This window comes from Crinia signifera, chromosome 1 (assembly GCF_055691185.1).
Source record: "Crinia signifera chromosome 1, ASM5569118v1, whole genome shotgun sequence".
NCBI lineage: Eukaryota > Metazoa > Chordata > Amphibia > Anura > Myobatrachidae > Crinia > Crinia signifera.
In genome coordinates this window covers 323,601,328-323,626,827 of record NC_139217.1, presented here as the reverse complement: position 1 = coordinate 323,626,827, position 25,500 = coordinate 323,601,328, and the positions used below count along the sequence as shown (strand labels likewise).

Here is a 25,500-nt window from a genome sequence, read left to right as displayed (position 1 = left end):
CGGTGACAGAGGGACGATAGCTGCTGTCCCTGACAGCAGACATCTTCCCTCGTGGCCCAGGGGGGGCAGCGATGCCCCGCCCCCATCGGCGATCGCTGTGATTGGCTGTTCAAATGTGAACAACCAATTACAGCATTTTCTGTGTACCGGCGAATAACGTCGCTCGGTAACACAGGGATCGGTGGTGATTGGTGCTGTTAAGTACAGCACCAATCACCACCGGGTGTAAAGGGCTCACTGGTGGTCACCCCACCTGCCCCCAAGGCTGTGATTGGTCCGTCGGACCGACGGACCAATCACAGCCATTACACCTCACAGAAAATAACGGAGACAGCCCTGCAGCCGCCATTCCGGTCAGGAACAGCGTGCAGAGCGGTCTCCGTGCCCATCTGTCCCCTTATACTGACCTGATCAGCGTTGGTGGCATCCGTGCTGCCAGCTGCTGGTGCTTCCTGGTTGCTGTTGCTTCCTGGTGCTTGTGCTGCTGCTGCTGCAGCGTCATTGTGTCAGAGAATATAATATTGTGTGATATAATTTTGTCTCTGCTGCCCCCCTTTTGTGCTGATCAGTATAAATTAACTGATCAGCAACTTTTTTGGGGTGCAGGTTTTTTTTTTTTTATATATACCCTGTCAGGTTGCACCAAAAGTTGTGTGCTTGCTGCCCCTCACTGCTAATCAGTGTTGCATCACTGATCAGCAGTTGTTGTTTTTTTGAGGGTGCTGTGGTTTTTTTTTTTTTTTTAATTTTTTTTACACCCACGGTGATTTTGTGGGTGTCCTGTGGCCGCTGAGCGCTGATCAGTGACGTACATCACTGATCAGCATTTTTGGCACAGAGTTGATCTAATTTTTTTTTTTTTTGGATCAAATTCCTGTTGCCTTTGACTCATCAGCAGTTTTTTTTTATTTTATTTTTTTGGAGGGTGCTGTGGGGTCTATTTTTTAAATTTTTTTTACACCCACGGTGATTTTGTGGGTGTCCTGTGGCCGCTGAGCGCTGATCAGTGACGGACGTTACTGACCAACATCTGTGCTCAATTTTTGGCGCAGGAGCTTTTTTTTTTCCTTTTAACTTACACGTGTTAAAGCACTACATACACACTACATACCCCCCGTGTTGAAATAAAGTTTGTACCCCCCCCTACACTATACACGTGTTGAAACACTACACTTACACAAACACAAAAATAATAAAAATGTCCCAATCATCGCAAAGACTGTTTTCAGCGGAGGAGGCATATGCCCTTATTGCCTCTGACACTGACACAGCCAGTGAAGAAAGCGATGAATTTGCATTCGTCTTAAGCTCCTCTTTCTCCTCTAGTGATGAGGGACCCCCTCAAAGACGCCCCCGTAGAGCAGCTGAGACCCCCCCCCCCCCAATGATTGATCTCGTATGGACCCCACCACCAGACAATTTTGAGCCCCAGGTTCCTGAGTTTTTGGCCAACCCAGGAATCCAATTTGATACTACAGGCCTCAAAGAAATTGACTTTTTCAAAGTCTTTTTCTCTGATGATTTTATAAATTTAATGGTGGACCAAAGTAATTTATATGCCCAGCAGTTTATTGCCCAAAACCCCACGTCATCATTTGCTAGGTGGACCCCTGTAGATGCAGTAGAGATGATGACGTTTTGGGGTCTGGTGTTACACATGGGCATAGTTAAAAAGCCAGAAATTAGGCAATATTGGAGTACAGATGTTCTGTACAGCACCCCACTTCATCGTATGGCCATGACCCGGACTCGTTTTGAGACGATCCGTAAATTTTTGCATTACAACGATAATGCACAGTGCCCACTCAGAGATGATCCCACCTTTGACCGGCTATTCAAAGTCAGACCGGTCATTGATCATTTCAGCGCCAAATTGCTGAGATGTACATCCCCGAAAAATTCATTTGTGTAGACGAGTCACTTATACATTTTAAAGGAAGGGTTAAATTCCGCCAGTACCTTCCCAATAAGAGGGCAAGGTAAGGTATGGCATAAAAATGTATAAGCTGTGCGAAAGTACCTCAGGGTACACCCACAGGTTTAGGGTATATGAAGGGAAGGACACAAGAATTGAACCGCCAGAATGCCCCCCCTCCCTCGTAGGTGTTAGTGGAAAGATTGTCTGGGATTTAGTGCACCCCTTCCTGGATAAGGGTTATCACCTCTATGTGGATAACTTTTACACCAGCATCCCCCTGTTTAAGGCCCTTGGTTCAAGAGGTACAGCAGCTTGCGGTACTGTGCGCAAGAACCAAAGAGGCCTCCCAAAAACGCACGTTGCCCAATTACTGAGAAAGGGTGAAAGCAGGGCACAATCCACCGAAAATATGTTGTTGGTCAAATATAAGGACAAGAGGGATGTCCTTATACTGACAACAATTCACGGAGACAGTACCACCTCCGTCCCTGTACGAGGTACCAGTACCCACACCTCAAAACCTATTTGTATCCTAGATTACAATAAGTACATGGGCGGAGTGGATCTTTCAGATCAGGTACTGAAGCCGTACAGTGCCCTGCGGAAAACAAAAATATGGTATAAGAAGCTGGCCGTGTATATCATCCAGATGGCACTGTATAACGCTTACGTACTATTCCGTTCTACCAGCCAGACGGGGACATTTATGCACTTTCAAGAGGAAGTCATAAAGGGCCTAATATTTGGGAACCAGCAGGCAGAGGGCCCCAGTACTTCTAGTACTGGCCCCAGTACTTCTAGTACTGGCCCCCGTATTGTATCAGGGCAGCATTTTCCTAACGAAATCCCCTCCACTGGAAAAAGGGCAGGACACAAAAAAGGTGCAAAGTTTGCTATAAAAAGGGAATAAGAAAGCAAACTATTTTCCACTGTGAAACTTTCCCCGACAAACCCGGCCTATGTATGAAGGAGTGTTTTAAAATATACCACACATCTATGGATTATTAGGTTCATCATTTCACCGTGCTTCGGGGGTCTTGCTAATGCGACATAGCACCCACCATTCATTCCACCAGAATCTGTGCTGCAAAATCCAAATATCACTCCTTCCCTTCTGAGTCCTGCCATGCACCCAAATGGTATTTTTTGGTCACATATGAGGCATTGCCGTACTCGGGAGAAATTGCGGCACAGATTTTGGGGTGCTTTGTCTCCTTCATTCCTTGTGAAAATGAAAAATTTTGAGCCAGAACTGCATTTTTGTGTAAAAAAAATGTAATTTTTCATTTTCACAGCCCAGTTGTACCAAAATTGGTGAAACCCCTGGGGGTTTGAAATGTACACTATACCCCTAGATGAATTCCCTGAGGGGTGTAGTTTGCAAAATGGGGTCACTTGTGGGGGGGTTCCTAACTTTTAGCATCTTATGGTGCCTAGAAACCTACATGGTGCCTAAAAAATAATCTCATAAAAAGGAGGCTCCAAAATCAAGTAGGTGCTCCTTCTATTATGAAGCCTGTGGTTTGGTCAACGGGCACACTAGGGCCACATATAGGATATTTATGAAAACAAAAGAATTGGGGGAATCAATTTTTAGTCACATTTCTCTAGTAAAATCTACTGTGTTCCTTAGAAAAATGTATTAAAATTGCAAATCTGCAAAAAAAAATGAAATTTTGAAATTTCACCTACACTTTGTTTTAATTCCTGTGAAACACCTAAAGGGTTAACAAACTTCCAAAATGCTGTTTTGAATACTGTGAGGGGTGCAGTTTTTGAAATGGCATCATTTATGGGGGTGTCTCACATACAAGTCCCTCAAAGTCACATCAGAACTGAACTGGTCCCTAAAAAAAATCAGTGTTTGAAATTTTCTTGAAAATTTGAGAATTTGCTATTCATATTTTAAGCCTCCTAGTGTCCAAAAAAATTAAAAGGAGGTTGAAATAATGATGGCAACATAAAGTAGACATATGATCTTTGTTAGTTATTAACTATTTTGAGTGGTATGATTATTTGTCTCACAAGCAGAAAATTTAACATTTTGCAAATTGCAAAATTTTCAATTTTTTTACGACATTTTGGTATTTTTCACAAAAAAACACAGACTGTATCGACCAAAATTTACCACTAACTTGAAGTACAATGTGTCACGAGAAAACAATCTCAAAATCACTGGGATAAGTAAAAGCAAAAAAAAAGTTATCCCCACATAAAGTGATACATGTCAGATTTGAAAAAAAGGGCTCTGTCAGGAAGGCAAAAACAGGCTGCGGCGGTAAGGGGTTAAACTAGTTAACGTTCAGGCCGGCTAGAGTCCAATGCATATCTGTAGCATAATGCAGTATAGAAATTAACGTGAGGTGCCAAGCTACAAAATGGAGAGAGTTCAGCAGAGTAGCCAAACATTATTTAACATGAATTCTGCTCACTTAGTGAAATGCTGAGTTTGTGGGGGAAATTTAATAGGATGAGAGATTCAGAAAGTGAGAGATTTGGTAAGAAATCTCCAGTTATTTTAAAGCGGCAATCATTTACACTGCAAAACCAGTTTAATTTGACGTGTAAATGATTGCCGCTTTAAAAAAATCTGGAGATTTCTAACCAAATCTCTCACTTTCTGAATCTCTCATTCCATTACATTTCACAATGTGTCTTTTAACCACCAAAGTTACTGTACAGTTTGTGTGCCATTTTGCGTTTTGCTAAAGCAAGTTCAATGCAGCTCGGTAGCAGTAGCATAAAAATGAAGACTGGGAGTTTTGGGAGGAGGTTTGAGTGACCATTTAGATTGCCTGAATGTGTTTGGCAAGCTGACCCAGCATTGTTTTCAAAACTGCAGTTATCATCCGTGGAGCATTCACCACCCAGTGTGTATTGCGCAGTGTGTACTGTGCGCCATAAAAGGCTGTCTCTGGGATGCCACTATGTTATGCAGTGACTGTAAAGCAGTGTACACACAGTGTGATGTGCTAGGCAATTTTGACTAGATAGACCATGTGTACACTGTGGACAATAGCAATACGCGGTGTCGCTATCGCTGGCAAAATACTGTGCAGGCAAGGCAATTTTGACTATGCCTCATAGTGTAGTGTATTTGGCCTATGGTCGAATCGCCCATGGGCTAAGTCAAAATCGGCTATACCTCGCACCGTTTGTACACCCCCTTAAGGCATGAATGCCGCAATATGAGATGCAAGGGGGCACATCTATACTGATGTAGGACACATCTGTAATGCTGATGTAGGAAAAGCAAAGGTATGCAGAATCTAAAGAGCTACTCATGAAATAATGGGTAAATGATACAATCTGACTGTGGAGTGGTTTTTGGGGCAACACGGAATTGTTCTAGGCCACCAGTTTTTATGTACTAGCATTGTTAACATATGGCATTGGCATGGCTTGGACTTCCATACACTTAATCCAGCCATGGGTGGGCATTGTAAGTTTTCCAACACATGCTCAGTTAGAATCGGTAGTTGAACCTTCTCTCCCCAACTTTTCTTGCAGATGTGCATTTGGAATTAGAAGAAAGATTAGCCAAATTTATGAAAACTGAAGAAGCAATCCTGTATTCCTATGGTTTTGCAACCATTGCAAGTGCTATACCAGCTTACTCAAAGAGAGGAGACATTGTATTTGTGTAAGTACTATTACTCATGACAGCACTTGTATATTACTTCTCATGATTCATTCAGTAACCCTCCCTCTTCCCTGCAAGTATGGTATTGCCCCATGTATTCTCCTCCACTTCCTTTTTCTTGCGCTGCCCAACCCTCTTCTTTCTTGCTTTGTTCCTTCTTAAGGCCCATACACACTAGAAGATCCCTATCAACGCTGATATTGGTGGCGGCAGAGACCGGGGGGGGGGGGGGGGGTAGGGGAGGTGAGGCATACTCCACTGCATACACACTTGCCGATGCCGCACACGAGAAGGGTGACGGTCATGCTGCGGCTACAGCATAATTGTCATTAATGAGGTATTCCCTCGTCCAAATATGTTTGGACGAGGGAGCAGGTCGTTAACTATGTATGTACAGTGTACACACTAGGCGATATTGTTCACAATATCAGTCAGAAAGCCCTTTCTGGTCGATATTGTGACCAATATTGTCTACTATGTATGGACCTTTACTCTTTATTGTCTTATTTGTTCTTTCTGTCTTTCTTGGTTTGGTCTGAACTAATTTGAGCATCTACCACTATCTGTATGTCTTTCTTGGCTGCAAGACTGTATAATTTGTATGTATTGTACACTAGTAAATACAGTATGAGACTTGCAATATAAATTGGCTTTTTACACACTCGGTACACTGCAGAAAATCTGAACTTTCTGGCATGTAGCGTTTGAACTGAAAATTGCAACAAGCCCCAGCAGCCAGTATGCTGAAACCTGCTGTTCAAAAAACCATGGCAGAGCGAAGTTGTGTAAGTCTGTACTGCAGCATCCATGGGTTTATTTTTTTATTTGTCATTCTCTGTAACCTTAGAGTACATCATCTACTTTTATTAGTCAAGTGCAGCTGTGTTGCTTTGGGGCAAAATTATTATTTTTATTTATATTTGACTGAAACCATGTGTGCTGATCCTACAATCTAAACTCCCAAACATATTTTAATATACACGGATAATGATCCAGTGCTGGGAGAGAATTGAACCAGTGGGATCAGGGAACTGCCAAAAAAACCTTTTTAAATTCTACAGTTTTAATATGTTTTACTAGAGGAGCCCAACTGCGAGTTCAGGGTGCAAAGTTTGATCTGTATATCTTCAGATTTGTTCTTTTTTTAATAAAACTTATTAAGCTTTGAGTTGTAGCTGACATCACCATGGTCCTTAGCAGGTTTGCTAACATTCCATAGTAGATAATGTGACGAACCCATAGCAACTACTCATACAAGCAAACTAAATATCAAACTTCATAGTCATGGGAAGGGAAAGGTACAGGCTGTGTTTTCTTTATTTAGAATGTACTGTCCCCTCCCCTCTTCTATATTAAAATATTTTATATTATTTGCCCCCACGACCTATGTAAGTGCTGGTAAGGCACATACTGGGATGGATAAAAGGCGGGGGGGAGGGGCGATTGATGCGGTCGCCCCCCTAGACATACAGTCTATATCCTTCCCTGCAGCACCCGGACTGATATGATAACGAGGACGTAGCAGCCACTCATGACACCAGGGAAGGTGACGCGCTAGAGCAGGGGACCGGTGGTGGCGATGTGATGTCCATGACCGTCCTGGTGGACCCGGTCGGTGGTGTGGAGTCAGCGCTGATGGCAATAGGTGCCGCAAGGAGCAGGGCACTGTAGCAGTTGGACAGCTGCCAGTGCCCGCGCTGCAGGGAAGGTGCTTAGCAGGGAAAGTGAGCATCGAGGAGAGCGGGGCTGTGCAGCCCAGTAATCCTGGGCAGCTCGCCGGATCAAGCTGCAGCAGCTTAGTTCAGGCTCGGCATTGGCAGCGGGCGGCTCTCCCTTGCACTCCTACTGAAGATGGTGAGTGGGGAGAGACACAATGCCGGCCCCGCCGATGATTCCCAACGTATTTCAGGCTCCCCCCCCCCCCCCCCATCTGCGACTGACTAGCAGAAGACATTCCCCCTCAAATGCATACCCAGACGATGTCACTCTGCAAAGATCCTGCCTGCCCCAGGCCATGTTTCCCCCCCTTGTAACTGGTAACGTGAACCAGGACTGTATAGAGAGAGAGAGAGAGAGTAATTGGGACTGTGGAAGAGGAGGAGATGGGAAAGGGGAGGAGTCAGGACTGGTGGGAGATGGTCAAGATTAAAAATAATACCATTATCCCCCCCCCCCCCCCCCCCCCCAGAAGAAAAGTCTAGATCCGCCCCTGGGCACATACACAACTTGGCCTCCTCATGTAGCAGAGATTGTTTTGTTAGTGTTGTAATTTTGTGCTTTGTTTCCAGGGATGAGTCGGCATGCTTTGCCATTCAGAAAGGGTTGCAGGCTTCCCGAAGCAGCATCAAGTACTACAAACACAATGATATGAATGACTTGGAACGACTGTTAAAAGAACAGGAACTTGAAGACCAAAAGGTGACTGATTTATTGATAATATTAACAACTAAAATGCCCAACGAAAGTATGCTATCCATGGATCTCCTTATACTGAAGAGAAACACTTAATGATATAGTTGTAAATAGTTCCAAAATTCTAAATATGGTAGGTTCTTGGTTTGTATGTCAGAAAATGGGCAAAACACAGACTTGTTTATCAGCTGACATGTAAATCCCCAACTGACAGTAGCCATAGGAGTAATCTTTTAATTGACCGAGAAAGGTGTGAGGGAAGATAAGACTACCTCCGGGACCTTCAATTATTTTCACCAAATTCTAATCTAATAAATAATATAGGGGAATTGTACCTGCGTGTTTACATCTATATATAGTATCCTATCTAAGGAGACTAATTGGTTATGGGCCTCACCTTTTTATTTTACAGAAATGTCCAATGTTTTTCATCCAGAGCATATTACCATTGTTTGTTTGGTTAAGTAGTATCAACACTACAAACGTTAAGTAAATTATATTGTAACATTGATACCACCACAGTGCTGGACTAATTGGTTGACCAAGGATCATTGTTTGTTGAGTTTGTATGTTCTCCTTGTGTTTTTGTGGGTTCTCTTAAACGTGTGAAAAATGTATTGGTAGGGTAACTAGCTACTGATAAACTGCCCTTTAGTGAGCTCAAGTGAAGCAGGTACTGAGGGGAATGACTCTGTATACTCTGTACAGCGCTGAGCAATATGATCAGTACCATACAGATAAACAATGATAACTAGCTACAGCCTCCATGAAGATGAGCAAGCACTTCGGTATTGGGAAAGGTGGAAAATCTTTGCTGTTCTGCCTGTACACCTGAAAATCATACACCTATTCACTCGTGATTGTTGGCAAAGGTCAAATAATTTACTCTTCATATAATCATTCAACACCTCTTGTTTTTCTTTACCAAAAGGTTACTTTATTTTTTTGTATCAATTCGTGAGATCATAGGTCAAGGGTCTGTATTAATACATAATAGACTGTGTTGGCTAGTTGTTAATAAAGGAAATTATTGTAAAGTAATCTTTTCTAGATTGCTACAAAGTTGTTCAACCAGGGAGAATTTATCTTTTATGGAAACCTCTATGCTAAATACACTTTTACTTATTATGGTGAGTCTTTCTGCTAAAACTTGTATCCATGTAAATCTCACTTGTGGCAATATATGATAATTATTTGACTACTTTACAACACTAGAAAAATGAGGCCTAGTAACCTCAACAGGCCAATAAAACGAGAAGTAATAATAACTTCTTTGGATATAAGGTCAGACTCTCTTTAATGTGGTGTAACAAATTGCAGACAAATGTAACATGAGGATTTAATGTACACAGCTCCAGTAAAGAGGTAAATTATCCCACTAGGTATATAGCTCAAGCATCCAAATTGCAGAGTAGAACTAGGAATAGCCAAATTTGTAGATATATTGGTGTTTTATTTGTTTTTCCTTTGCAGTAAGAGCAGAAGCAAAACAAATGTGTTGAAAACATATTGGACCACACTAAAAGGGATCACACATGCTTTATTGTAAATGTTATGAGTAACAGACGTGGATTCCTGTGTATGGGCCAGTGCTAGCAAGAGCCATCTTAGAAAACAGAAAATTGATTAAATAAATATACAAGCACTCTGATTTATAACAATTTCTACACTCTTTGGTCTTTTTGGAGACTTATTTCATGGCCAACAGTGGAGTGTTACATGAGAAATGACCACAGTAAAGTATTTTATTAGGGAAAAGTTTACATTGTTTGTGGCTGACAAAAGTGCACAAATCCCCATAAGGGAATAGTAAACTGTAGAAAAAGAATGTGTGAAAGATTAGAAAATTAAAATACGCTGAACGCTGTATAGATTATACAGTATAATGCATAGATAAAGCCTGTGTGTGTGAAATCTATATAATATACATAAATATATACACACACACACACACACACACACACACACACACACACACACACACACACACACACACAATAGTGTTCTAGAGGTATACCACACCAGTAAAGGTTTATATGTTCATTCATTAGTGAAACAATTACACCAATCATTATGGATATTTAATATAACAAATGTAGTTTAAAAACAATGTGCGTTTCGTCAAATACTTCATCAGGGGTAAAACTCCAACCATGATGGAATAAGTTTGGATTTAAGCTGTAAGTAGGTCCCTTTAGCTGGGCTTCTCCGTTTTGTAGATGCTCAATAAAATCCAACGAAGTTGGTACATCGCAAATATTACGTATTTAAAAATTGGAAGAATAAACCAGAGCTTTAAAGTCAGGTAGGTATGTGTATCCCTCCAAAGGGTACTTAGCAACACAAACAGCAGTAGTTAATTAAAGTGAATTGTGTAGTGTGTGTGTGTGTGTGTGTGTGTGTGTGTGTGTGTGTGTGCGTGCGCGCGCACACATACATACATACATACATACATACATACATACATACTTTGGAGGGATACACATACCTGTGTGTTGCAAGGAAAAGATAAAGATATACAAATGGATGTAATTAACTCTTGTGTCATAAAATACGCCAAATTTTGCTATTCATGGTCTCTTACCATTTCAAATGAAGGTGCAAATTAGTTTTTCCTTCTCAAGGCTAATCTTTCTGGTAAACAAATGGGAAAGTACTGCAGAGGATAAAATTATCTGGAAAGCGTTATCATTTTGACTGTTAGCCCTGAATAGCTAGGATATATTAAGTGTGCAACATCTCTCAATGTCTTTTTGGATAAATCGGAAGTGTACATTTTATTCATATTTTGGGGTATATGTACCCATAAATAAGTAATTTATTGAGATGCCTACTTAATATAAATATTTTTTTGCCAAGATAAATAAAATGATGAAGCTTGATTGAGATTGGCTCCCCCAGCCATCATTTTATTTATTCACTGGAAAATCTGTCTATACTGACTAAGAACTTAGGGGTGTATTCAATGGTTATTCCGACTGTCGTAATGTTTCCGACAGTCAGAGTATCGTCTGTTTCGGTGTCAATTGGACCATTGAAATTTTAATCTTCCGACTGTCAAACGTTCCAACTGTCTGAATAAGTGTGTATTTTGTTGAAAACTGACGCAGAGAGACAATTCAGCAGCCTTTTTCGACCATGCAGATTTTTGTACCGCATTTAATACTTGTGTGCCGATATTTCTGACTGTCAGAAATATTGTCACACATTGAATACCCCCCATGACACTGCACCCGTACACCCCTCTACCTGATGACCCCATATTGTCACAATCTTTTTTTTTTTTTTTTCTTTCCTTTGTTTTGCTCCCAAATACTTATGTGCTAAATAGGTGGTGCAAATGTGTAAAATTATAGGTACACTTTACCTAGATGGGCGCCCGTCGTGGTGATCGCGGGTACATTTATGTGTGGCCGCGACGCGACCGACGCGATGCCCGCGATTTCCCATTGAAACCCATGTTAAACATGGAAATCGCGTCGGTCGCGTCGCGGCCGGCCATAAATGTACCCGCGATGCTCCCGATTTGCCATAGGAATCAATGTTAAAAGGCCCGATGGACACGATTTTACTGTTAAATGCCTCAATGGAGACGATTTGGCCATAGGAATCAATGTTAAATGGGCCACAGAGCCCAAATAGGCACAATTAACCCTTAAATGTCCCCCCAAATTTTTAACGCCACCCCACGATCCACGCCAACCCGAAGCGTGGCGAGCCCGCGAGGGGCGGCGGTACGCGTCCTCCGACCTTTTCATGCCCTACTATCCACTAGGGCGTGGAGTGAAAATAGAATAGTGTGGCGAGCGCAGCGAGCCACCGAGCCCGAAGCGTGGCGAGGGGACGCGGATACCTTCACAGTTATACGCGTCCCCTCGCGGGCTTCACAGGTGTCCGTGGCGACGCGGACACCTGTGAAGCCCGCGAGGGGACGCGTCTACCTGTGAAGGTATCCGCGTCCCCTCGCGGGGCTCGGTGGCTCGCTGCGCTCGCCACACTATTCTATTCTCACTCCACGCCCTAGTGGATAGTAGGGCATGAAAAGGTCGGAGGACGCGTACCGCCGCCCCTCGCGGGCTCGCTGCGCTCGCCACGCTTCGGGTTGGCGTGGATCGTGGGATGGCGTTAACAATTTGGGGGGACATTTAAGGGTTAATTGTGCCTATTTGGGCTCTGTAGCCCATTTAACATTGATTCCTATGGCCAAATCGCGGGCATTGAGGCATTTTATATGAAAATCGCGCTCAATCAGCCTTTTTAACATTGTTCCCTATGGGAAAATCGTGGTCATCGCGGGTAGCAGATTTTTATGTACCCGCGATTTACCCGCGATGACCGCGATTTTTACCCCCGACGCCCGCGATTTCAATCGCGGGCGCCCATCTAGGTAAAGAGTACCAAATTATATTAGGTATTGGTCATCTTTAGGATTGGGTGAGAAATATTGAACACAAAACATGACAGTATGTATTAGATATTACATAGAAATAATGCACTATTATTAAGGCAAAACAAAATGAAAAGTATTTAAAAGCGCTGAGGAGATATGAGTAATAGAACTAAACAATCGAAAATGAGCCAAGCCTCATTTGATTTAGGTTGTGGATGGAAGCCTCGTTTTTGCACATTACCATTTAAGTCGGGATCGCACAAGATCAAGGAACTTAAGCCAAGCTGCATTATGGTTTTGGTAGTGATATGGGAAAATAGAGCCGAGATCGGCAATAAATCTTACAGTATATGCTGATGGAATAAACTAGAAATAAATAAACTAAAAACACATGGGATGAAATCGAATAGCCTGCAAGATGCAGGTTGTTTGGGAATTCCTGTGAGTGTGCCTGTGTTTTTAAAGCCGCAATCATTTACAAAGCAAAATCAACCTGATTTTGCAGTGTAAATAAGTGGTTGCCCACCCTGGTTCTCAAGTACCCCCAAGTGTGCACCTTTTGCCAGGTCTCCACACTGAATCACAAGTGAAATAATTAGGCCACTCCCATGTGTTTTTGCAGCATAAGCATGGCCGAAATCACTTGCACTGAGAGCTTCTTTGACTGCATGTTGAGGATTTACAGTAGCAGTTTGCAAATGCAAATCCTACACTTGGAATCAGCTCTGGACTTTTTGTGCACATTGTTTTGCCCATTTTCCAATGTGCACTGCAGGTGGGGCAGATATAACATCTACAGAGAGAGTTAAATTTGGGTGGGGTGTGTTGAAACTGAAATCTAAATAGCAGTGTAAAAATAATGCAGCAAGTGTTTACCCTGCATAGAAACAAAATAACTCACACAAATCTAATGGTGTTTACACACTTGTACAATCATGACTATATTACAATTTAGACTATCTGCATACAATATTTACAATTTAGACTATCTGCATACAATGTAGACTATATAGTGCAGATCTGCACTATATAGTCTATGCAGCCAAGACTTTCTGGCTGCGATACGGGAGCAGGCATCGGGATCGCAAGGGTTAAAACCTGTGCGATCTGCATGAGATCCAGATGAGATTTTGACTATATAGTCAAAATCTCATGCACATTGTACAAGTGTGTACACACCATAACTCTCTCTGCACATGTTACATCTGCCCCACCTGCAGTACACATGGTTTTGCCCATTTTCCAAACAAATTTGTACTGCGATCAGATCTGAATAAAGGCCTTTGAGTGAATTTGCCAAAATAGATGTGAAAATTGGCAAGCAAACATTTTTATTCATCGTAATGCCCTGTAATGTTTAACTTATATAGGAAATATAATATTTTTTTATCCAGGATTTTTTATTTGTATTTATATAGCAAATGTGTGCAACGCTGGCATTTTTTGCTCTTATTATTCGCATCTCTCAGATGTTTGCACGCAACGGTTTAAACAGCGGTTTTCCTAAAACCATCCTTCAATTTGGATGTGAAAACCGTCAAATCAAAGCTGTCAGTCTGCACTTTAAAAACCTATTCGGCATATAACTGTAGCTTAAATTTGTTTAGGTTAACAGCTTAAATTTAAAATTGTGTCGGTGTCCAAATATATATGGGCATAGTGCGTCAGAACATCAGCTGCCAGAACATGTCACAGGTGGGGTGAAGTTGCCAGGTAGTCCAGCGCGACGTCACGTACAGGTTGATGATGGCTGCCGGAGCAACGCGCCGCTAGATGAGCAGAGTGGCCACGAGCGTACAATATTGTCTATTGACTCGTGGAGATGATGACGTGATCAAAGAGCACAATGTCTGTTTTGCGGCTGGGGGCATGTCTCCATGTGGTAGGTGCACTCCTTCACTTCTGTATACAATCGGTGTATGTACACTCGTTTGTTTGTATGCAAGTGTTCTTGACAAAACTCTAATGACTAAAACGTTGAACAAGATCCACAGAGTGGTCGTGAATTCTTTTTTCCTAGTCCTGTGAGTGCTGCCATCTATATCTTTGATTCACCTGGTATTCCCATACCCTGGAAGGCACCTGGGCAAGTAAATTCCAAAGTTTTGGAGTGCAGGCTTTGTCTCTCTTATAGATAGATAGATGTATAATACAGGTGTTTTTTTTTTTTATTTACTATTTTTGCTACATCCTTTCAAATGTACACAAAAATGACCACTTATGTGTTCTTGATCCCAATAGAATCCACGTAAGGCCAGAGTGACAAGACGATTTATCGTTGCTGAAGGACTGTACATGAACACTGGTGATATCTGCCCTCTACCACAACTGGTATGTGCATTATTATTATTATCGTTTATTTATATGGCTGCACAAGGGTTCCGTGGCGCCTTACATGAGCAAAACAAACAAACAATTAAATAAAGAATTGCAGTACAATGCAATTGAAGACAAGCACTTGGTAAATAAAGACAATTGCGTTAGGGAACAGGACACTCAAGCAATTATCAGGGTGGCAGAGAGATAGAGATATATATATATTTATTTATTTTTTTGAAGAAAAATCATGAGGAGACAGGGCCCTGCTCGTGAGATAAATATATAAATAAATAAATATCCAAGTTTATTTACTGCTTCACTTTTTTTTTTGGACTGATATATCATAATCCCCATACAATGGCGAATTTGGCAGAGTTGCGCAATACCAGCGATTTCAGACCCAGTGTTGCCTTGTAAATGATTGCCACTTAAAAAAGAAAAAAAGGTCAGAGATCAGCTGCCATCCGGCACTGCCGGCAAACTCTGACCCTATTACATATGCCACATTAATTGGGCACTACTATTTTCTTCTAAAATTTAAGTCCATTTTATTTACTTATTTGGCACATATTGAGCATTATTTTGGTGATTATATTGAAATGTGCACTTGTTACAAAATCAGGTGACCATCTTCTATATATTTAGAATATTACCAGAGAATTTCATTGAAAAATAGTCACCTTCAGTAGTACAGGAATATCAAATGTGGGCTCTTCCAAAGAATGTCCTTGCAGTATGAGTTGGCTTGCGTCCTATCAGATATGAACTACTGTGCATATTTGATATGATTGTAAATTTCTTATTTTAGATTGAATTTTCATTTTAAACTTCTCGTGTGTCTTCTAGATGCATTCCGTTAGAAGACAAGTTTGTGAGACTGAATGCCATTGTACAGTATATTGTTGCTTGGCACAAACCTATCAGTTAAAATACAAGATCAATGTCCAACCACTGCCAAGTGCAGTTTACAGAGTTCACTGATTACTCGTACAGCGCGTAAATGTTTGATTCAGGGGACAACTCACACCATTTTCTTGTAGCTTGCAAAAATAATAAAACTGTTGTCAGGAACATGAGTCTATTTACTCGTTGAACCAACCATCGTGATTTGAGACCTATTGTGGCCTGAGCCTTAAATGAGCTGACAGTAGCCTCTCTTTTAGAGTAGGTCTTGCTTTAATTCAAGTGCAACTGCTTCCTTTATTCTTCAGATAATAAAGCAGTGAATGAATAATACTTAATAATGGTTGCATTGTATTTTTTTAAATTTAGAAGTATAAAATAATCTGTTGCGCAAACATCCCTTATTTTTGTCTTTTAATATGTATATTAGCATATCCCGACCATTGGGTAATACAACCTTGTCCCTTTTTATTTGTATACATTTGCCTTTCATTTTAGTTTTTAACAATTGTATTTTGTTATCTTTGTTAATTGCAGGTTGAGCTAAAATACAAATACAAAGTGAGAATATTCCTTGAAGAAAGCCTCTCGTTTGGTGTTCTGGGGGAACATGGACGAGGAGTCACTGAACATTTTGGAATTAGTGTAAGTATGATCTTCTAAAGAACTTTTTTGTTTAATTTTTGCCATACATATCTTCCTACCTTCCTCTTGTGTTTTTCACCAACCTCACCTGAAAGCTTCTTACATACAGTACAAAGCTGATCTGTTTATGTTCAGTGTACACGCTTGCCATACGTCATGATTACGGGTAAAAATAAATGGTCCAGCACATGTGGAGACTGGTGACCGTGCAGAAGGAATCTGAAAGGGCAAGCATATGAATGGCTTTGCAGTCCTAAATGTACTAAACCTTTAGGTAATGGTCAAAATTAAATTAAAATATAAGTGCAGAAGTAGACCTATAGGTATAATGCTGGATTCTTAGTAGATAAGAGCTCCTACATTATATTCATAGTAAAGCTTTCAGTACTCTTTACCTAGAAGGGCGCCCACGATTTTGATCGTGGGCATCGTTAGTAAAAAAATCGCGATTTCCCATAGGGAACAGTGTTAAATGTCCCAATTGACCCGATTTTTCCATAGGAAACAATGTTAAATGGCCCACAGAGGCCAAATAGGCACCCTGAAGTGTGAAATGGCCCCCACAATTTTTAACTCCACCCCACGATCAACGTGAACCCGAAGCACGGCGAGCGGCGGCGGTACGCGTCCTACGACCTTTTCATACCCCCACTATCCACGTCGGCGTGGAGTTGAGAAAGTGTGGCGAGCGCACGCGGACAGCTGTGAAGCCCGCGAGGGGACGCGGATACCTGTGAAGGTATCCGCGTCCCCTCGCGGGGCTCGCCACGCTTCGGGCTCGGTGGCTCGCTACGCTCGCCATACTTTCTATTCTCAACTCCACGCCGACGTGGATAGTGGGGGTATGAAAAGGTCGTAGGACGCGTACCGCCGCCCCTCGTGGGCTCGCTGTGCTCGCCACTCTTCGGGTTCACGTTGATCGTGGGGTGGCGTTAACAATTGTGGGGGCCATTTCACACTTCAGGGTGCCTATTTGGCTTCTTTAACATTGTTTCCTATGGAAAAATCGGGTCAATTGAGACATTAAACAGGAAAATCGGGTCAATTGGGACATTTAACATTGTTCCCTATGGGAAATCGCGGGCATCGCGTCGGTCGCATCGCACCCGATTTTTTAGTGCATTCGATGCCCGCGATGGGCGCCCTTCTAGGTAAAGAGTACCAAGCTTTCTACTATATACGGGAGCACAGTTGGTTTATTGGTTAAGGTGCGTACACACGGATAGATTTGGCCAACGATTCAGTCTCGTTAATAATTTCCTCTGAACCTCCTGCACAAACGCTTTGGTGTCAAATGATGAACGATTGAGCAAACGATTACACATGAACGATTGATCTTTAACAATGGTGGAGGGAGAGGGAAGCCAGTCAATTAGCCTTACCAAATCGTTCATCGTGCATACACATGAAACTATTGGTACACATCGCTAACGATTGGTCGCTGATCTTTCTGCATGCAGGAAAGATCAGCGACCTCTACCAACGACCATCGGGTACGCGCATCGTCCAATATATCATTCATACACACAGAACGATTTGAGCGATTGGACGTTTCAATCAGTCGGGAACACCCAGATCTTTTGCCAAATCTATCCGTGTACACGCCTCTTTAGAATTACTGATGTCATTGGTCCAATTCACATCCCAGTCCTGTTTTACATATTCTCCTTGTTGGCTACATGGTTTTCATCAGGATACTTTGGTTTTCTCGGACACTCCAAAAATATTCTGGTAGGTTCATTGCCTCCTGACCACAAATTAACCTTAGTGTGTATATACAGGTGCAGCCGCACTCATCATTGCGGCAATTTGGCCATTCCTGCTTGTTTGTCACACCAAATTAGATGCTTGCTCGTGGGATTGCCCCAATTGCCATGGGGATCTCAGTCACTCAAGAATCAGGAAGTGGTCATCGCTGATGGCACAGACTGGAAAAACTCCTTCACAAACACCCAGAAAATGACCTGTTTCTGCCCCTAAACACAAGCTTCCTGTCAGTTAAACGGCGGCTTCTCTGTGGCTTCTGTGCATATAAGTAATTGTTCGCTATTTGGTGCTATGCATACCTGATGCGAATGCTGCACGTGTGCAGTCATTCGATAATCGCTAAATTTGCGAGTTCCTGAATTAGTGAACCAGGCAGAATTAGGCCGAGAGTGCCGCAAAGTACTGTATCCCCCCCCCCCCTTTTCATTGAATGCACATCTTATACACCCTTTCTTAATTTTTTTTTTGTTATTTGCTTGCTAAGTTTATTCTTTTGCAAAGGGAAGGCTCAATATTACAAATAAAAGTTATTTAACACATTTGACTTAATCTGCAATCAATGGGAGCTGCAAAGAGGGAAACAGTCTGATACATACAATGACTAATTCATGTTTATTATTAAAACCCTTTGAGTGCCAAAGTTGCTGTGAGCGAGCTTCAAAATATCTGCTAATAATGCCAGCGTCGCTCACCATTCTTTTTAGTGTAAATAAATACAAATACAGCCAAATCAATTAATTGAAGTTTAGTTAAATACTGCACCTAAAAAAAGAACATTCGCTGTGAGCGGCGTTGGCATTTTTAACTGATATTTTGAGGATCTCTCAGAAATGTTGGCACTCAAAGGATTAATTTGTGTTAGTGACGTAGTGAAATGCACATGAAGGTATTCTCTGTAGTATGTGGCATGTAGGGGAGTCGAAATGCAGTATTTTACTTGTTAACAAAGGGAAGTCGTTTTGATTACAGTAAAGGTTTATGTGTAGATATTTGCTTTTTTGCACATTTACTTTGTCGAGTGGTTTAGGCCGAAGCACTCCATGAAACCTGTTAGAAAACTCTATTTGTGGTGGTTCCTTCATACAAATGAGTCCATATTTAATACACAAACCCTTATTGTAAATTCAAGGTTAGCATACAGTTGGTCAGCAATGAACGCTCCATAGACCTTTTCGTGGTGTGTAATCCAAGGCTGCAAGTATTAATAAAGTTCCCGGTCAAATAAAATGGATGTATAGCATTATGGCTAATACAGAACTGACCGTCCTATAGAGTTGTTCCAGATTTCCTTTTCAGCAAGAATGACTGGTTCTGCTTATTACCAGGTACTTTCACAGGTCAGCTACCATAACGCTGTTTAATTGTCTGTTGAAATCCAGCCTTGTGCTTTGCCGATATTAATCATTTCCCATGTGTGAGTAATGCTACATTGAATTCGCTGGCAAATTGTTCTTTAGGGTTTATTAAAAAAGCATCTTGATGATTAAATATGAATGTAAGTCAATTGGTAATATAAATTAGTCCTAGCCTACATGTAGGCTTATTTGATGGACTGCTAATTGTGAAAGATTTTGTATTACCAGTCCATCAAATTGTGCACATGACTTAGTGTGAATGAATACCTCGATGCGCTGGTAATTCAGGGAGAGCCTGCAAAGCTCTGGCCAAACTGCAAAGCAAATACTAAGTGACTTTATTCCTCTTCCAAATAAATGCTAAGGTACAGTATACATTGTATTAAATATTTGTTTTAGGGATTGTACTAAACATGGATAAATTAAAACAAGTGCATAGCAAACTACACTTCTGCGCCATACACAGGGGGCGTTTGCAGCTTTATTTCTAAGCAATCTGACTAGATCAAGCACTGATCGCTCCGTGGGTAGGCAGTCTGACAGTGCGCGGTCCCACCCGTCGCTTTCGCCTTGCTATGTATATACTGCATGCAGTATAAATCTAGTCATCGCCCGTGTTCTCTCTATTGAGGACAAGGGTAGTGCCAGATCGCTCAGCACACATCACTGGTGTATCGCTGTTTGCTGAGCGATCTGTGCTAAGCAGTATCGCTCAGCGCGGAGGTGTATAGGATATTGCAGTATATCTAATGGGAGGTTTACAATTAGACTGATAAAAACCTGCTTTGGTTGCATATCACCAGCAACTCTGCCCCTCATTAGACCTTTTGTTTTATGCATTATGTTGACTACTGGTATAAGTATAGATATATTTCACTGGATTGAATGTGGCAGAAGCTCAATAGCTGTGTAAATAGTAGACTGCACTAGTCTAGTGGTAGCTGGAGCTACAGTATGTATAGTTATACCTGGGGCTCAACCAGGGACATGAACTACAGAAGGTTTAGCAATGGACTTATGGGAACAGAATTGGTATTGGTGGGTGACCATTTCCATCTGTAGTGGTAAATTCTTGTTTCACTTATGTGACTATTATATTGACAATTTAATACAGTTCCATCTCTTCTGAGGTACAGCCCCATATTTTAGTCTTCTACATCCGATCTCTACTTCTGGCACCAATTTGTGACCTAGAGCTTGGTTGGATATAAATGAGGGAACAGAACAGTGATATGCAATGGGGAGGCAGAGTTTTGACTATTAAAATGACTAAAATAATACAAATATATAAATATTGTGACTTATAAATATCATCTTTGTATTATAATAATTTCTATTGTCAAATCTCATCAAATTTGCACCACTCTGATGGAAATACACGGACAGTCGGAAAGACCAGCGGTAAAGCAGCTTTGAGACTGGCCAGTGCCTCCCCAGGCATGGACCTTGCCACACCCTTCTGAAACAGGATAGGGGCTAGTTAGCTGTTGCTGGATACTCTATAAATGTGGCTGTATATTAAAGGTACCACTACACTTAACTAATCTATTATAGCTTCATACTGCTTTTTATCATGTTATGTTAAATACCAGTGTGCACTTGTATAACCCCCAAGCAAGATGATTGAGAGGATCACAAAAATATGCTTCAGATGCACTCTTCCTCAAATACCTATCTCTTATTAGTAATTAATACTAATAATCCCTGACCAAGCAATCCAGTGACCAACCAATAGAGTGGTGTACAAGGACTTTTACAGTACTGCTTCTTAAATTAGCAAAAAACTAGAATTTGCTGGAAAAGTCCTGTTACTGCAGAGAAAACTATCTCAACATAGCAATAACAGAACGCCATCCAATGAGACCCAAGATATTATATAGATGACACGCACCCACACACAGTAGAATTTGATAATTAAGGAATGAATGGTGGAAAGACATTGCATTATTATTTTTTGTAATGACCTTGAAAGTAAGATTTTAATTAATTCAATTCATTAAATTCTGCTGAGTCAGGTTTGCTGGTATAGCATGTTAATAGGCGATGGGAAGCACTGTTTACGTGAATGCCTATTTAATTTTTTTTTTTTTTATTAAACGTTAGTCAGAGGTGCACCTGAATATTAGTTCAGTGTGTGTGTGTTTGTGTGCGGTTTGTCCAAGGGGGTCCTAACCGCACACACTGCACCCATTTATTAATACTTACCCCTCCGGAGTCCTGCGATGAATGCAGCAGAAAAATGGCCACCGCGCCAGAGGTCTGCGCTTGCACAGTAGAGTCTGAGCGCTTTAGAGCTTGGCCTATCTTGTGAGATTGGCCTTCTCATGCGTTCACACGGTTGTCTGTGAGTCTTGGACAGGAATGGAATAGTCCCCGAGGACTGGCTTGGGTGGTGGTGGGCATTAGTAAAGATTTTCACTAGGTGGTAAAATGTAAATATGGAAAGCTATGGTTAGTATGTGATGTTGTTTACTCTCTCCCTTAGATTGATGACATCGACTTGATAAGTGCAAATATGGAGAATGCACTAGCTTCCATTGGAGGATTTTGCTGCGGCCGATCATTTGTTATTGATCACCAGGTATTACCAGTTTATCCTGATTGCTATATGCCAAGATGTCAGATACTCTTAAAAAAATTGAAAAATGTCAGAGCTGGTGCGAAAAATAATTTTTATTGTATCAGTATTTTATCCATTGCAACAGTTTAGTGCTTTTTATCTGTAATGAAGGCAATAGTCTAGGATCTCCTCAACTGCATGTATATGATCATCAATTTTTGCTTCACTTTTTTTACGCATACCATTTTTACACAGGTTATTGCATTTAATAAATGTATGCCCTCGCAATTCTAAAAATGCTGAAGCTTTAGGGTGCGGTGATTCAAGAACGTTTGAGAACCACTGGCTTAGCGTATGTGACTTTCATTTCCTCATGTGTTTAGGAAAACCAAGTCTTATCCATAGGTCTTCTATGTTTCTTACAGAGACTATCTGGTCAAGGCTACTGTTTCTCCGCTTCTCTGCCACCTTTGCTGGCTTCTGCTGCTATTGAAGGTCTTAACATTATGGAAGAAAATTCAGGTAACCCATTGCTTAGCATGGACCTTTTGTAATCCTTTATTATGTGTTGTGGTCATCAATGCTGCCTAATAATTGATCCTGGTACACTGAGATTCTTAAAGACACTTCATGGAGTCCTAGGTGTCAAGAAATGTCTTTAATAGTGGTGTGTGTGTGTAAGAAAATACAAGTGTTAAGGCCCATACACACTGGGCGACTTTGATCTGAAAGCCACTCAAAATACCAAGTTTGAGCTGCTTTCAGCTCAAAGCTGCCTAGTTTGTATGGCCCGGCGATGAGCGGTGAGTGCTGCTGAGCGCTCCCGCATCATCGCCCGGAAAAGCCGCTCATCTGCTTATATTACCAGCAGATGAGCAGCTTTGAGGACGGCTTTGCATAGCGCTGCGCTATGCAAACCTGTCCTCCCCGCTGACGGCGCCGTGCAGGGGGAAAGCCGCTCAGTGTATATGCACTGAGCGGCTTTCCCCCCAGCGATGATAGCGATCATCGCTGGGCATAATCGCCCAGTGTGTATGGACCTTAAGTATGATATGACCCAATCAATTGTCAAAAGTGAAGGGAACGAAAAGTTTGGAAGCAGCATCTGTCCATCCAAACTTATAATGTTACAGATTAATCCACCTTACATCCTGGCGTGGGACTATTGAAGTTCTGCTATTTGGGGATAACTGGATAAAATATGAGAGACATAATAATAATAATAATACTAAAAATAAGTCAGGACATTCGCACAAGAATAGAATACTCTGATTCAAAGTTGTCCGTATAAACCCAATTGTGTAAGCACAACTGTTGTTTACCTATTGGCTCATGCACAGCATCTGTGCTGATCTTTGAAGTCACTTGTAGTACCCCAAAGCTGCAGCATGACTTACATGCAGCGACTTTTAGGTGTTAGGAGCAGGGGCAGTGTCAAGAACTGTTTTAGAAAACGGTGTTTTGTGGCGCAGATTTCCTGGCCCCTACAGAGCAGTTCTTTCACCCATTCTGAGTACACTTAGGCACATATTCAATGTAGCCGGCAAGGGGTTAAATGGTGGGGATTGCCGAAAACAAGCGACTCCTCCCATTTAACCCCCAGCCGGCCGCTCCCCCTATTCTAAGTTTCATGGGAAGAGTATTCCCCCAAACAGCGAGGCTCACGGCTAATGCAGGGACACACACCGCTTCCCTGTCGCTACAAAAACCTAGCGACAGCACTGCTTGCTGTCACAGATTGCAAAAATCATTAAATATACCCCATTGACTTGCTTAGATGACATATGACTGTGACCATTATACCAGTTGCCTCCTGCTCAGTTAGCATATTTTCACCTTGCTGTTGCATCTTTGGATGCAGATAGCACCCATCTCTGAATCAGGCCCCGTCATAGGTTTTTGTTTTTTTATTTAATGCAAAATACTACACCTTGCACTAAACAAAATATCTAACAATTGAACTTAAGAGATCAGATATTGGCCAAGGTTCACTAAGTCCCTTCCCATTCCTCAAAGTATTTATTTCTTAATTGACGCACAGTTTCCTCATTAAATTATTGTTTCATTATTGAATTAAGAAGAAATTGCTACAGGTTTCAGTTGTAATGGGGATGGTGTGGGCTAAATGTATTGATGGTAAGAGAAGTGAGCACTAAGGCTGGGCACACACTGGAGTCGTGTGTAGCCGTATGATATGTCAGGCTGACACATCAGAACCTTGGTACTGTGTAATTAAGGTTGTATTGCTATAATGTTCCCTCATGTATAATTGCTGTGGACACTAGCGTTATTGTTAAGTTTAATGTCCAGCACATCGGACCTAGTGATGTTGCTAGTGACCATGGGCAACAGCAAATTGTTGGTACACACCAAGCAATTGGCTCAATATCCCCAATGCACCCAAAACAAATTATTGGAACAATATTGCTTCAGTGTGTACCCAACTCTAGTGACAACCACTTAATATATAGCTCCCATATGTGCTGATTTATTTATTCATTTGCTACCCAAGAACTTTGCCATGACTTGTTATGCCATGACACGTTCAAGGAAAATGTGTGAGTAGTTTCCTGTAGGTGTCTTACCTTGTTAGCCACCTAAAAGTAAGCCTGGATAAGATTGTATGACAACCGTCAGCTCACGTGAGGGTCGGGACTTTGGTTCAAATTAAAGGCAATCCAGCTAGTACTGTAACCTGAGAAAGCCGCTTGCTGGTTGACCTCTTAGGTGTTTTTTTTTTTTCTTTCCTGTAATGGTTTGTTTTGTATTATGGCAATTGCAGAACTTTACATTAGATACTACTTACAAGGTGACATTTTCTTTTTATTCATACAGAAATTTTCCACATTTTGAGAGAAAAGTGCAAAAGAATGCACAAAGCATTGCAGGGGTAGGTATCTGCATTTTCCCTGCCTCAGATTAATTTGTGGAAGGATCTTTAATACATTTTGCTAATTGCAGGAGGAGAAGATGGTGACCAAAAAGGGACATCCGAAAATGTACTGTAACATGGGTCACACAAAGCTGTAATACTCTTAAATACTCTCCAGAAATGACCAATATAAACCGCCATAAAAAGGGCCTTGTTCATATCCTATAGTGTACAGATTGGTGCATATGTAGGGCCTAGGGTTTTGTGAGCCGGCTCAGCACACAATGAGCTAATAATGTCTTCCCTTGATCAGCTACATAAGAAATTCCTGACTTATGCTCTGATGTAAAACATCATGCACAGGAAGCAAGTTCTGAGCTTATTTCTCTTTTGTATGTGACCTTTTCACTTTCTCATCGTATGTGCTGTATGACAAAGAGCAATAAGATCTGTGCGTGAAACACTTAGCCTGCACACATTACTGTCAACTATTCTTTTTGAGAACTGAAAGATCTCTGTAAATGGTGTTCCCTGCACAAAATTGTTTTGTGTCAAGCCCCCGGGCAATTTCTAGCTTCACAAGAACTGTGGCAGATGTCTTCAATCCCCTGTGACCCACCAAAGACATCCAGCAGTCATCACTCCCTCTTATTAGGTTATTTGATTTTTTTTTTCTTAGAGCTTCTTTGTAGAACAATGCATTGCCTTTGGTTAGT

General features: G+C 41.5%; 1 protein-coding gene across 1 annotated transcript in view; it reads left to right on the top strand.

The window, feature by feature from the left end:
- The window catches only part of SPTLC1 (serine palmitoyltransferase long chain base subunit 1), a 68,102-nt gene that overhangs the window by 23,470 nt on the left and 19,132 nt on the right, over positions 1–25,500 (top strand). Inside the window, exons 6-12 of the mRNA XM_083187756.1 lie at positions 5,429–5,561; positions 7,850–7,979; positions 14,605–14,694; positions 16,123–16,230; positions 21,838–21,933; positions 22,338–22,434; positions 24,748–24,802. Of these exons, the coding sequence (XP_083043882.1) occupies positions 5,429–5,561; positions 7,850–7,979; positions 14,605–14,694; positions 16,123–16,230; positions 21,838–21,933; positions 22,338–22,434; positions 24,748–24,802 (709 nt within the window). The remainder of the gene's footprint in view (positions 1–5,428; positions 5,562–7,849; positions 7,980–14,604; positions 14,695–16,122; positions 16,231–21,837; positions 21,934–22,337; positions 22,435–24,747; positions 24,803–25,500) is intronic.